We start from the raw sequence: 13,629 nt of genomic DNA on the forward strand, positions 1-13,629 counted from the left end.
CAGGTGGTGCCTGTGGCTTAGTGAGTACAGCGCCGGCCCCATATACCCAGGGTGGCGTTTTTGAACCCAGCCCTGGCCAAACTGCAACAAAAAAATAGCTGGGCTTTGTTTGTGGCAGGCGCCTGTAGTCCCGGCTACTCCGGAGGCTGAGGCAAGAGAATCACCTAAGCCCAAGAGCTGGAGAGCTATGAGCTGTCATGTCAAGGCACTCTACTGAGGGCAACAAAATGAGACTCCCTAAAAAAAAAAAAAAGAAAAAATTGGTTTCCATCAGGTCTATGAAATCTTCATCCTGCAGACCAATAATCTACTAAAAGGATGTGTGTGAAGTTATCTCTACAATATATAGATAATGTACTTTGCCTATGCCCATTTAGCTCCTGACAATGTTGTGAATGAAAACTTGGCATTAGACGTTTGGCTAAGCATTTTCTTTTTTTTTTGTAGAGACAGTTTCACTTTATGGCCCTCGGTAGAGTGCAGTGGCCTCACACAGCTCACAGCAGCCTCCAACTCCTGGGCTTAAGCGATTCTCTTGCCTCAGCCTACCGAGCAGCTGGGACTACAGGCGCCCGCCACAACACCCGGCTATTTTTTTTTTTTTTGGTTGCAGTTTGGCCGGGGCCGGGTTTGAACCCGCCACCCTCGGTATATGGGGCCGGCACCTTACCGACTGAGCCACAGGTGCCGTCCTTGGCTAAGTATTTTCTTTGATACTTTTCCTTTGGTTCTTTGAAGTAGGATAGTCAACTTTTCAGAACACAGAATGGTTAAATTTCATTCCACATTAAATTTTCACACAGTGTCCTCTTAAAACTGCATAAGCTTTGAAAACATACTGAAGTATCATGTTTAGTTTTTTGAGACAGGGTCTTTGTCACCCCATCTAAAGTGCAGTGGCAGCATCATACCTAAAAGCAGCCTCAAAGTCCTGGGCACAAGTGATCCACCTGCTTCAGCCTCCTGAGTAGCTGGACTATAGGTACACACTACCATGCCCAGTTAATTTTTTCTATTTTTGGAAGCAAAGGAGTCTTGCTCTTGCTTCAGCATGTCTCAAGCTCCTGATCATAAATTTTTCCTGCCTTAACATCCCAAAGTGTTATAGGATTAAAGGTGTGAGCCACCACACCTGGACATATCATGAGCTTTTTTTTTTTTTTTTTTGTAGAGACAGAGTCTCACCTTACCGCCTTCAGTAGAGTGCCATGATGTACACAGGACTCACAGCAACCCCTAGCTCTTGGGCTTCCACGATTCTCCTGCCTCAGCCTCCCAAGCAGCTGGGATTACAGGCACCCGCCACAACGCCCGGCTATTTTTTGGTTGCAGTTCAGCCGGGGCTGGGTTTGAACCCGCCACCCTTGGTATATGGGGCTGGCGCCCTACTCACTGAGCCACAGGCACCACCCATATCATGAGCTTTTTAAACAAACTTTTAAGTATCTGTGCAGTTTTGAGGTGAATTCTTTTACATTGAAAGATAATCTAATCACTATGATGTATATTTAATGAGGAGAAATTCTACATGTTGTCCAAAAACATCTCTGCTAGAAATTCTGGCGAAATTTGGTGTTAACTATTATTAAAGTCTTTCATCATTGCTGATACTTAAAGATCACATTAATGTAGCAATTGTAATGGTGTAGCTGATTGTGAAAACTATTACTTTAACATCACTTCTTGCATGTTTGGTGTTAGCCATCCAGCTCAGGTGTTTGTGTTATACCTGACAACCTTAGGAAAAGATGGCCTTGGGGAGTATTTCAGGCCCACAATGATGGAGACTGCCTTAGAAAACTGACTTCCTCTAGTTTAGACTTTGAACAAGCTAGACTTTTTGTTGTTTAGGAAATAGACTCTTATTTAATGTGCTTACTACTGAAAACTCCAGAGAGAAACCTAGAAGGCAAACACTGGCCAATTTTTTCTCATTCTTTGTATATGGAGGACAAATGAACAAGATTTCTAAAGTACTTTTAATGTGCATGAACAATGAATAAAGCAGTATGAATTAATTGTGAATCTTCTTCCCATGTCCAAGTTTTTCATTGGTTAAGCTTTCTTTTTTTGCTTGTTTTAACAGTGACATTACCTTTTGAGCCTATAAAATTTGTTCAGTTGTTAAAATTTGATGGTTCTACTCCCCCCCCATTCTAGAAATTGATATGGTTGTAATCATTTTCCTAATTCTTGGGACAACTTGCAAAACAGTGTTACTTTTTAAGTTGAAAAAGTCTGAAACTGAGAATCCAGTGATATTTACGGTAAATGCTACATAAAGCTAAAGAAAATAGACTCTCTCTTTTTTTTTTTTTTTGTTTTTTGGCCGGGGCTAGGTTTGAACCCGCCATCTCCAGCATATGGGACCGGCGCCCTACTCCTTGAGCCACAGGCACCGCCCAGAAAATAGACCCTTTACACAAGAGAATGCAAACTGATGCAAAATATTTATTCCAAGTTAGTTATTTTATGCAGTAGTTTTCCTCCTTAACAGACTTGTGATAACCACATCTTTTTTAAATCTGTAAATAATGTTATCAAAATAATCTTTGAAATCTCACAAAAATTTATATTTTACAATCCACCCTGAATATCAAGGCTGCAAAAATAACACATTTCCTATATCCAAATTTTTTTACAGCTGTACCCAAGAGGAAAAAGAAAAGGAAAAAAAAAACAAAAAAACCCCACATATGCTTGGTTAAGGGCTAAAGTTACCCCAGCAGCCCAAAATAAAATAAAATATCCAAATTATTAGCATTAATTTAATACAATTATAACTTCAACAGTCACTTTGTCATTGACAATGATTGCTTGAGCACAGGGGTGAGTGCCTGGAGGGCTGGTAGTAGAAGCTGTTGCCGCAGACCAGCGTTCTCTTCTCCGCACTGCCAGCTTCCACCCGTGCACTGCCCCATATATACTCTGCGTGTGTGTATTTTAAAAATCTTTCCCACCACACAAACTTCTCTATTAAGCAGATAACAGAAAAGAACACAAAAGCTAAACAAGCCAATCGCTCTCTTTGGGATATCATTATTTCCCTTGTGCATGAAGTATTAACATAAAGGAAAAGAACAATTTCTTTTGTGTACTCCCTAAACAGAGTTTACTGGGTCAGATTTTACTGCGAGCATCGTTATATGCTTATTTCCAGGCATCGTCATCTGATGTTTCACTGCTACTGGTTTCTGTGTCTGAATCCTCAAACTCTGCTTTACAAGTGCTTCTCCAAGGGGAGAACAGGCTGGAACTGCGGCTCTGCAAAATGCCATTCTTTCCAAAGCCATTTCTTTTCAGCTGTGGTTAGCATAGGAGAGAAAGAAAAATGAAAAACCATCAATGACTGTATTGACCTATCAGCCCTGGGAAAGGCCAGGCCTCAATTTAATTCTGGGTATAGAGTATGTGTGTGAGGGGCTCCTTCTATATCCTCTATTATAGCAGCGGTTTTCAAACTTGAATGTGCAAATGAATCATCTAAGGATCTTTTAAAAATGCAGATTTAGTTATGTTAGAGGTAGGGTTTATGATCCCATATTTCTTTCTTTGTTATTTTTGAGACAGTCTCAAGCTGTCGCCCTCCAAAAAGTACTGTGGCATCACAGCTTACAGCTCACAGCAACCTCAAACTCTTGGACTTAAGCGATTCTCTTGCCTCAGCCTCTTGAGTTGCTGGGACTACAGGCACCCGCCACAACGCTTGGCTTTTTTTGCTTGCAGAGTTGTCATTGTTGTTTAGCAGGCCCAGGCCAGGCTCGAACCTGCCAGTCTCAGTGTATGTGGCTGGTGCCCTACTCACTGATTTACGGGCACTGAGCCGATCCCATATTTTTTATGTCAGTTGTTCCCTTTTAGGATTTATCCAATTATAATTTATGCTTTCTATATATGCCACCAGAATGTAAATTCAAGGACTGTAGAAACCTCATTTGTCTTGCTCATCCTAAGCTCTAGAGTTTTATTTAGAGAATCCAAGCATTTATTGAATAAACTGACATAAGGTGTTTGGCTTCTTACTTTGGGCCAGAACACCAGAAGCAAAATATAGTACAGGGCAGGAAGCAGAGGAAGGTGAGCTTGCTTCCCTAAAGACCGAGTGCTCAGACCACAACTCTGAACACAGCCTTGTGGTTCTGGTGAGGGACTAGAAATATGACAAAGAATACTTGACTTTCCAGAATCTGCTAATCTGGGACTGACCTGATCTTTGTATTGACCATTGGCAATACCTACTGTCCAAGCAGAGTTAGATGCCCCACTACATTTCCACTATGATAATTTATTTTGTATCTTCTTTTCCAAAGTCTTTCTCTAAACATTAAATTAGGGGTCCCCAAGGGTGAGGACTATCTCCTTATTTTTCTAGACATTGACAGGTTTCCAGGAAAGGTTTCTCTTTCTTTTTTGTTTTTTTGAGAGAGTGTCTTGCTCTGTTGCCCAAGCTACAGTGCTATGTTAGCCTAGCTGGTAGGAATCTCAAACTCCTGGGTTCATGTGATCCTCCTTCCTCAGCCTCCCAAGTACCTGGGACTACAAGTGCTCACCACAATGCCTGGCTAATTTTTCTAGCTTAAGTAGACAGGGTCTCACTCTGATCTCCAACTCCTGAGCTCGAAGAGATTCACCTGCCTTGGCCTCCCAGAGTGCTAGGATTAGGGTCGTGAGCCACTGTGCCTGGCCCAGGAAAGGTTTCTGACATACCTGCTCTGTCTTCATGTGGAATTCTTTGAGCTCATCTTCTGTGAGGGGAAGGCAATTCTCATCATTTTCAGGATATTCCTGCCATCCCATTGCTTTCAATAACCTGGCAGACACAGGACAGGCAAAGGAAATATGACACCATTAAGCTTAAGTGGGGGGCCTATTGTTTTCCGAGAATTTTCTTGCCAAGGGAAAATGGATGCTAAAGAAACTTTGTTTTCTTTCTAGTGGGACAAGCTTTAGTTATGGCTACTAGGGTGCTTATAATTAAATGGAGGCTCTCCACAGAAGAGACAGCAGCAGAAATCAAGACAGCATAAAGAAGAAAGCCAAGCTGTCTCATTTTTGTTCCCGGTGGGCAAATTAGCAACTTCTCTTTCAATTTCATGGCCTCAGGGACTATCTTAACGTCACAGCTCACAGCAACCTCAAACTCTTGGGCTTAAGTGATTCTCTAGGCTCGGCCTCCGGAGTAGCTGGGACTACAAGTGCCTGCCACAATGCCTGCTATTTTCTTTTTGCAGTTGTCATTATTGTTTAGCTGGCCCGGGCCAGGTTCAAACCCATCAGCCTTGGTGTATGTGGCTGGCGCTCTAACCACTGATCTATGGGCACCGAGTGTTTGCTGATCTTTAAATTTCCTCTGGCCAGAAGTCTCCTTAGGTCCCGTCTATTATCCAGCTGCTCCAGATAGCAGGCTCTCATGTGTTTAGAACCCCCATTTAAACAACATGTTTCATGCATGGGGATCTCAGGGTTCCCATGGCTCCTTAAAGGGATTTTATGGTAACTGAACACGTGGAAAAGGAGGGTCAATGGAGCCAATACAATAGTTCCAGCATACAGATTTCTCTCTTCTCTCACCTATGACTATAGCTGTATCTGAGTCTGAAATTAAAATATATGAAATCCCTGGTAGTCTAGTGTTGGGGGGGGGAATACACAAACACATATATAAAAATAAATAAAATAAATAAATACATAAACAAAAGAAAGCATTAGAGAGAAGGTTGTGAAAATCCTGGCTAAATCTGTGAGAGGATGCCTGGTGGGGACCAAGCCAACCTGGGGGCCTAAATAGAGAACAAGTGATGATGCGTGAGGGCACTTCTCTCCATGTGCCTGACTCGGTTTGAGATGTCTTCTCAAGTACGTTCTAGGTCCTTAGAGGCCGTGTACTACATACCCTGTAATCTCCTCCTCACTTACCTGTGCTCTGCTTCCAGAGAGTGTGAGAGAACCTCCCCTTCTTCCAGTATGGGGAGAGCAAGACCATTTTGATGACAGCCTTCCTCTCCATTTTGCTTTGGTTCGGGTGTGCTATCATCCTCCAACTGCAATAAGGAAAAAGGAGACATACTTGGTATAAAGTTTGTTTGTGTGAAAACCTACAAAAGCAAGGAGACAGCCTCAGCCCATAGGTTTTCCCCACTTGCAAATGAGTACCAGCTGCATCAACAACACAGATCCTGGGCCTGCTAACAATGACAATTGCAACCAAAAAAATAACTGGGTGTTGTGGTGGGCACCTGTAGACCTAGCTACCTGGGAGGCTGAGGCAAGAGAATCACTTAAACTCAAGAATTTGAGGTTGCTGGTTCGGTGCCTGTAGCTCAAGTGGCTAGGGCGCCAGTGACCTACACGGGAACTGGCAGGTTCTAATCTAGCCCAGGCCTGCCAAACGACGACAACTGCATTGTCACTGGGCACCTGTAGTCCCAACTACTTGGGAGGCTAAGGCAAGAAAATCACTTAAGCCCAAGAGTTTGAGGTTACTGTAAGCTGTGATGCCACAGCACTCTCCCCAGGGCGACAGCTTGAGACTGTCTGGGCGGTGGGGAGAAAAGGAGGAAAGAGTTTGAGGTTGCTGTGAGTTGTGATGCCATAGCACTCTACCGAGGGTGACATAATGAGACTGTCTCAAAAAGTTAAAAAAGTAAAACAGTAGAAGAAGTGCTCACAAGGTGTATGCAAAGGCTCGCTCCCCGCAGCACAGTGGTTATGGCACTAACCACATGGGTGGCAGGTTTGAACTCAGCCCGAGCCAGCTAAACAACAATGACAACTGTGGCAAAAAATAGCCGGGCCTTGTGGCAGGTGCCTATAGTTCCAGCTGCTTGGGAGGCTGAAGCAAGAGAATTGCTTGAGCGAGTTGGAGGTTGCTGTGAGCTGTGATGCCATGGCACTCTACCAAGGGCGACACATACTGAAACTCTGTCTCTTAAAAAAACAAACAGACAAACAAAAAACAGATGTGTGCAAAAAAGATAAAGTGTTATAGTGACAAAAAGAACAAACAGTTCAATGGAATAGAAAAGGGAGCCCAGAAATAGACCCACATAAATAGTCAAATAACCCGTGACAGAAAAGTAAAGATAATACAATAGAGCAAAGATATTCTTCTTTTTTTTTTTGGTTTTTGGCCAGGGCTGGGTTTGAACCCACCACCTCCGGCATATGGGACCGGCACCCTACCCCTTGAGCCACAGGCACCGCCCGAGCAAAGATATTCTTTTCAACAACTGGACATTCACATGCACAAAATAACAAATCAATCTAAACAAAGAGGGTGGCTCCGGCCCCATATACCTAGGTAGTGGGTTCAAACCTGACCCTGGCCAAACTGCAACAAAAATAGCCTGGCATTGTGGCGGGCGCCTGTGGTCCCAGCTACTTGGGAGGGTGAGGCAGGAAAATTGCCTAAGCCCAGGAGTTGGAGGTTGCTGTGAGCTGTGATGCCACAGCACTCTACCAGGGTGACAAAGTGAGACTGTCTCTCTAAAAAAAAAAAAAAAATCAAATGAAATAAACAATCTAAACAAAGATTTTACACCCTTCACAGAAATTAACTCCAAGTAGGCCACAGACCTAAATATAAAATGGAAAACTATAAAACTACTAAAAAAAAAAAAAACAACAACAAACTACTAAAGATAACACAGGAGAAAACCTAGATAAACTTGGGTATAGTAATGATTTGTTTCGATAACAACAGCAAAGGAACAATCCATGAAAGAAATAACGGTTAATCTAAACTTCATTAAAATTAAAAATTTCTGCTTTGCAAAAGACACTGTCAAGAGGGGTGGTACCTGTGGCTCAGTGAGCAGGGTACTGGCCCCATATACTGAGGGTGGCAGGTTCGAGCCCAGCCCTGGCCAAACTGCAACAAAAAATAGCCGGGTGCTGTGGCAGGCACTTGTAGTCCCAGCTACTCAGGAGGCTGAGGCAAGAGAATTACCTAAGCCTAAGAGTTGGAGGTTGCTGTGAGCTGTGACATCACAGCACTCTACCAAGGGTGACAAAGTGAGACTCTGTCTCAAATAAATAAATAAATAAATAAAAATAAATACTAGCCAGGCATCACGGTGGGGACCTATAGTCCTAGCTACTCAGAGACTGAGGCATGAGGATTGCTTGAGCCTGAAGTTTAAGGTTGCTGTGAGCTATGATGATGCCATGGTACTTACTCTACCCAGGGCAACAGAGTGAGATTCTATCTCAAAAAACAAACAAATAAAACAAACCCCATTTGTACTATATTATGTTAAGGTCCTACCTACATGGATTTAAGTACAGAAACTAATAAAGTAATGAGGGAAGAGAAGGAAAAGGGAAAAAGAAAAGACAACCTAATTAAAAAATAAACACATCACCAAAGAAAATATAGATGGATGCTTCACATTGTATGTCATCAGGGAAATGCAAATTAAAATTACATTTTTATCAGGAGGGCAAAATCCAAAACATTGATGGTATCCTGGCTGGTGGGAATGCAAATTGGTATAGCCATGTTGGAAGACAGTTTGGTGGCTTTTTTAGCGATGGGGTCTCTCTCCTGCTCAGGCTGGTCTTGAAGTCCTGAACTCCACGCACCTCAGCTCTGCCTTCCAGAGTACTAGTATTACAAGTGTGAACCACCACAACTTGTCCCAATTTGGTGGTTTCTTAACATGCTCTTACCATATGATACAAAAATCGTGCCTGTTGCTATTTACCCAAGGGAGTTGATAACATATGTCAACCCAAAAACTTTCTCGTGGATATTTACAGCAGCTTTGTTCCTAACTGCCAACACTTGGAAACAACCAAAATGTCTTTTAGTAGGTGAACAGTCATTAAAATAACCCTAACCCTAATACTGGGGCTTGGCACCTGTAGCTCAAGCGGCTAGGACGCAGGCCACATACACTGGAGCTAGTGGGTTCAAATCCAGCCTGGGCCTGCCAAAACAACAATGACAACTACAAGCAAAAACTAGCTGGGCGTTGTGGTGGACACCTGTAATCCCAGCTACTTGGGAGGCTGAGGCAAGAGAATCGCTTAAGCCCAAGAGTTTGAGGTTGTTGTGAGCTGTGACACCACAGCACTCTACCCAGGACGACAGCTTGAGACTGTCTCAAAAAACAAAACAAAACAAAACAAAATGAAATCTTTATGAAATCTAATATGAAATCTTTGCTGAACAATGGATTAAATTCATTTTGCCACAGGTTCTAGAAGGCTGTTATTCCTAAACAGAATACCTCAGTACATTTTATTTATTTATTTTTGAGACAGAGTCTCAGTCACCCTGGGTTGAGTGCCATGGCATTAGAGCTCACAACAACCTCAGATCACTGAGCTCAAGTGATCCTCTTGCCTCAGCCTCCTGAGTAGCTGGGACTACAGGTGCCTACCACAAGGCCCAGCTATTTTTAGAGACTAGGTCTCACTCAAGCTCAGGTTGGTCTCAGGCAATCCACCCACCTGTGCCTCCCTGAGTGCTAGATTACAGGCGTGAGCCTCCATGCCCGGCCTTCTCTATACTTTTTAAAATTTTGCTACATATTGATCCATGAAGCATATACATAACAAAGGAAAACTCCTATGCTCTTACATCCTCCAGCTTATCACAGTCTCTGTTGTCTGAGAAATCTCCATTCCGGCCATCCTTCAGAGTCTTCAGGAATTCACTCTTCCTGTCAGTGGTTCGACGGGTCAACTTCGTCAGACGAGAAGAGCTGATCTCAATTGGAGGGGTGGTGCTGGAAGGACTCTGGGCAAATACCACAAATAGGTTGCTCCTGATAGCAAAGAGCAAGAACTGGGATTCTCTGGGTCGCTTTTCTAAATGGCACTGATTTTGAGAAATTGTATTTATCACTGTGTTTTACCAAATATCCCTTTTATTTAAACAGACTACAGTTTTACATAGTTTTCACAGTTCAGACTGGCTAGCTCATATGGCACCTCTTTGTTCTTTTTACAGACCTCAGCAGAATGCCAGTCTAACGCAAGACAACCTTGGCCTAACCACAGCATTTACTCCACCCAGCTACTGCCCACTTGTGGATGATAAAGGAAAACATTAATAAATAACTCAGCTAAGCATACCTGCAACAGAGTGCAATAGCTATACATGTTATACCGTATAACTTAATATAGCTTAGTATAAGTAAATGGGAAATGGCAACTTTAGAAAAGGCTGCCTTGTTTTACCCTCACTCACCTCTTTGGGAGAACTCAGAACTGCACCAGCAGCCAGTGGCACTGGTTTAGTGACAGAGATTGGACTGCTAAAAACACACTCCCGGCTAGAGGAAAGGGATCCTGATTTGTGTTCCATTCTGTTAGCTTTCCATGTACTGGGCTACATGAGATAAAAGAATAAATCAGTTAGACCAAGCATGCAAACAGAAGCTCAGCTTATAAAATCATAAAGCAAGAGTGGAATGTTATGTGGGACTCAAGTGTCCCAGAGTTTACCTGTCTCAACATGTTTGGGAGGTAGGGAACCTCTTACTGAGATTATGCACTTGCAGATGGGAAATTAATAGGTATTTCTCAAAAAGGTAGCTCTATTTCAATAAGCCTGGGCAGTGCTTTGGTGACCAAAGTTCAACAGGTTTCCTTACTGTGTTATTTCTCAAAGCTGCACTTAAGAATTTGACAGGCTGAGGCTGGGTACAGTGCCCCACACCTCTAATCCAAGCACTCTGGGAGGCCAAGGCGGGTAGATTGCTTGAGCTCAGGGGTCCGACACCAGCTTAAACAAAAGTGAGATCCCATCTCTAAAAATAGCCAGGTGTTGTGGTGGACACCTGTAGTTCCCTAGCTACTTGGGAGGCTGAGGCAAGAGGATCACTTGGGTCCAAGAGTTTGCAGTTGCTGTGAGCTATGATGCCACAGCACTTTACTGGGGCAACAAAGTTAGACTCTGTCTCCAAAAAATAAATAAATAAAACAAAAACTTGAGAGTCATTTATCAGCATTTTCTAAGCCTATATGACCTCAAATGTTTTCTTTCGTAAGTGTTAACTTCTGATGTAACCCTGATATTCCATTAACTGCAAAGAATACTGTTTTCTGGGAACTTTGATGGCAAGAGGCTGGTTGCATGCCAGGACAGTAGTGTATAACTTCTTTTTTCTAGAATGAAACAACTAGAACTGAGGCCGCCAGGACAAAGAAAGGGTCTGAGTGAAGAAAATTCCTTTCCTGGGTGCTTTCTTGGTTGATGGGTAGCAAAGAGGACATGATTAACTTTTGGAAGGGAATTAACCTATCTACTATGTCCCAAGTGATTGCTATCCTTTTTCACTTGATTTTTCTTTTCTTTTTTTTTTTTTTTTTGAAACAGACTCTCACTTTGTTTGGGTAGTGTCATGGCATCATAGCTCACAACAACCTCAAAAGCTTGGGCTCAAGTGATCCTCTTGCCTCAGCCTCCCAAGCAGCTGTGACGACAGGCATGTGTTAGAACACCTTGGAATTTTTTAAAGACAGACAGGGTCTTGCAATCCTGAGCTCAGGCAATCTACCTGCCTTGGTCTCCCAGAGTGCTAGGATTACAGGTGCATTTTACTTAATTCTTAAACCAGTCAGGTATAATAATTATAATGTAGACTTTTTATAGACATTGGCACTGAGGATAAGTAATTGAGGATAAGTTACACAGTTTGTTACTCAACTAGTAAATTGTTTCACTACCCTAGAATCCCTCTAAAAAGGATAAGCAGATAAGATCCAAATGGAATGAACATTAAAATTTTTCTTGCATTGACAAAAATCTAAAGATGGCTGCTTGTGTCAGGTTAAGTATTAAAGATGATTTCTAGCTTTCCTGGAGTTGTAGTGGATCATCAGAGCCCTTATTTTGACATTGTTATATCACAGCCCAGAAACATATGGGTTTTTGGGCGGCACCTATGGCTCAAGGAGTAGGGTGCTGGCCCCATATACCGTGGATGGCAGGTTCAAACATGGCCCCAGCCAAAAAAACAACAACAACAAAAAAATATGGGTTTCTGCTACAGAAATGCAAAAGGTTTATCAGACAACCCTATATAAAAAATATCCACCTCTGCTGGGCACAGTGGCTCATGTCTGTAATCCCAGCACTCTGGGACACTGAGGCAGGCAGATCACCTGTGTAGCAAGAGAATCGCTTGAGCCCAGGAGTCTGAGGTTGCTGTGAGCTGTGATGCCACAGTACTCTACTGGGGATGACAAAGTGACACTTTGCCTCAAAAAACAAAACACAACAACCAAAAAACCCACCTCTCTGCCTGTTTTATTCCAATGGAATCTTAAGTAACTCTCTGAGTAACTTAAAAAACTATAGATAGGCTTAGCGCCTGTAGCACAATGGTTATAGTGCCACATACACTGAGGCTGGCAGGTTCAAAGCTGGCCTAGGCAAGCTAAACAATGACCACTGCAACAAAAAATAGCCAGGTGCCTATGGTCCCAGCTACTTGGGAGGCTGAGGCAAGAGAATCGCTTAAGCCCAAGAATTTGAGGTTGCTGTGAGCTGTGATGCCATGGCACTCTACCAGGGGTGATAAAGTGAGACTGTCTCAAAAACAAAAACAAAAAAAATATGTGATAGCTCAATGCTCACTGAAGAAATCATTATGCCCCGTGCCCCCTTTTATTAGATAATTATACATATAAAAATCCATTCACATCAACTGCATATTAACCACAGCTTTCTTTCCTTTTTTTTTGTACAAAGTCTCACTTTATTGCCCTTGGTAGAGTGCTGTGGCGTCACACAGTTCACAGTAACCTCCAGTTCCTGGGTGTAACCACAGCTTTCGTTTAAAATCAGACTCTTCTTTTCCTTTTAATTTTCAAATCAATTCCAACTCGCTCCGTAACAAATGATCTTGTCCTTCTACTGGACTGAAAATTCTAACATCAGTGGAACCAAACTTTCCCTATGCCCCTCAATCCCCAGCCTCCAACTTCTGGGCTTAGGCAATTCTCTTGCCTCAGCCTCCTGAGTAGCTTGGACTATAGGCACCGGCCACAATGCCTGGCTATTTTTTTACTGTAGTTTGGCTGGGGCTGGGTTCAAACCTGCCACCCTCGGTTTATGGGACTGTTGCCCTACCCACTGAGCCACAGGCTCCGCCCTGGATTTATTCTGTTTTTTAGTAGAGATGGATGGGGTCTACCTCTTGCTTAGGCTAGTCTATAACTCCTGAGCTTAGGTGATCCATCTGCCTTGGGCTCCCTAGAGTATTAGGAACAGGAGTGAGCAGTGCCTCAGCCCTTTGTGGTTTTATTGATTATTCCCTCTTTACATCTATCTTTTTAGCTAGATGCTGTGGCATCATCATAGTTCACTGCAAACTCCAACTCGTTCAAATGATCCTCTTGTCTCAGCCTCCATATACCATTACACCTGGCTAACTTTTCTATCTTTAGTAGAGACAGGGTCTCACTTTTGCTGAGATTTTTTTTTTTTTTTTTGCAGTTTTTGGCTGGGGCAAGTTTGAACCAGCCACCTCCAGTATATGGGGCCGGCTCCGTATTCTGTTGAGCCACAGGCGCCACCCTGAGGTTTGTTTTTTTAAGTAGACATGGATGGGGTCTCGCTTTTGCTTAGGTTGGTCTCTAACTCCTGAGCTCAGGTGATCCATCCGCCTTGGG

General features: G+C 43.0%; 2 protein-coding genes across 7 annotated transcripts in view; both read right to left on the reverse strand.

The window, feature by feature from the left end:
• Window positions 1–13,629, reverse strand: part of IPP (intracisternal A particle-promoted polypeptide) — a 189,008-nt gene that overhangs the window by 75,364 nt on the left and 100,015 nt on the right. The window lies entirely within an intron of this gene.
• The window catches only part of GPBP1L1 (GC-rich promoter binding protein 1 like 1), a 56,276-nt gene continuing 45,716 nt past the window's right edge, over window positions 3,070–13,629 (reverse strand). For all 5 annotated transcript variants that reach the window (XM_053575310.1, XM_053575312.1, XM_053575309.1 and 2 more), the window contains 5 exons: window positions 10,199–10,339; window positions 9,587–9,745; window positions 5,917–6,041; window positions 4,708–4,810; window positions 3,070–3,303 (listed from right to left, as the gene is read on the reverse strand). In XM_053575310.1, the coding sequence (XP_053431285.1) occupies window positions 3,151–3,303; window positions 4,708–4,810; window positions 5,917–6,041; window positions 9,587–9,745; window positions 10,199–10,339 (681 nt within the window). In that variant the 3' untranslated portion in view covers window positions 3,070–3,150. The remainder of the gene's footprint in view (window positions 3,304–4,707; window positions 4,811–5,916; window positions 6,042–9,586; window positions 9,746–10,198; window positions 10,340–13,629) is intronic.

This window comes from Nycticebus coucang, chromosome 22, assembly GCF_027406575.1.
Source record: "Nycticebus coucang isolate mNycCou1 chromosome 22, mNycCou1.pri, whole genome shotgun sequence".
Classification (NCBI taxonomy): Eukaryota; Metazoa; Chordata; class Mammalia; order Primates; family Lorisidae; genus Nycticebus; species Nycticebus coucang.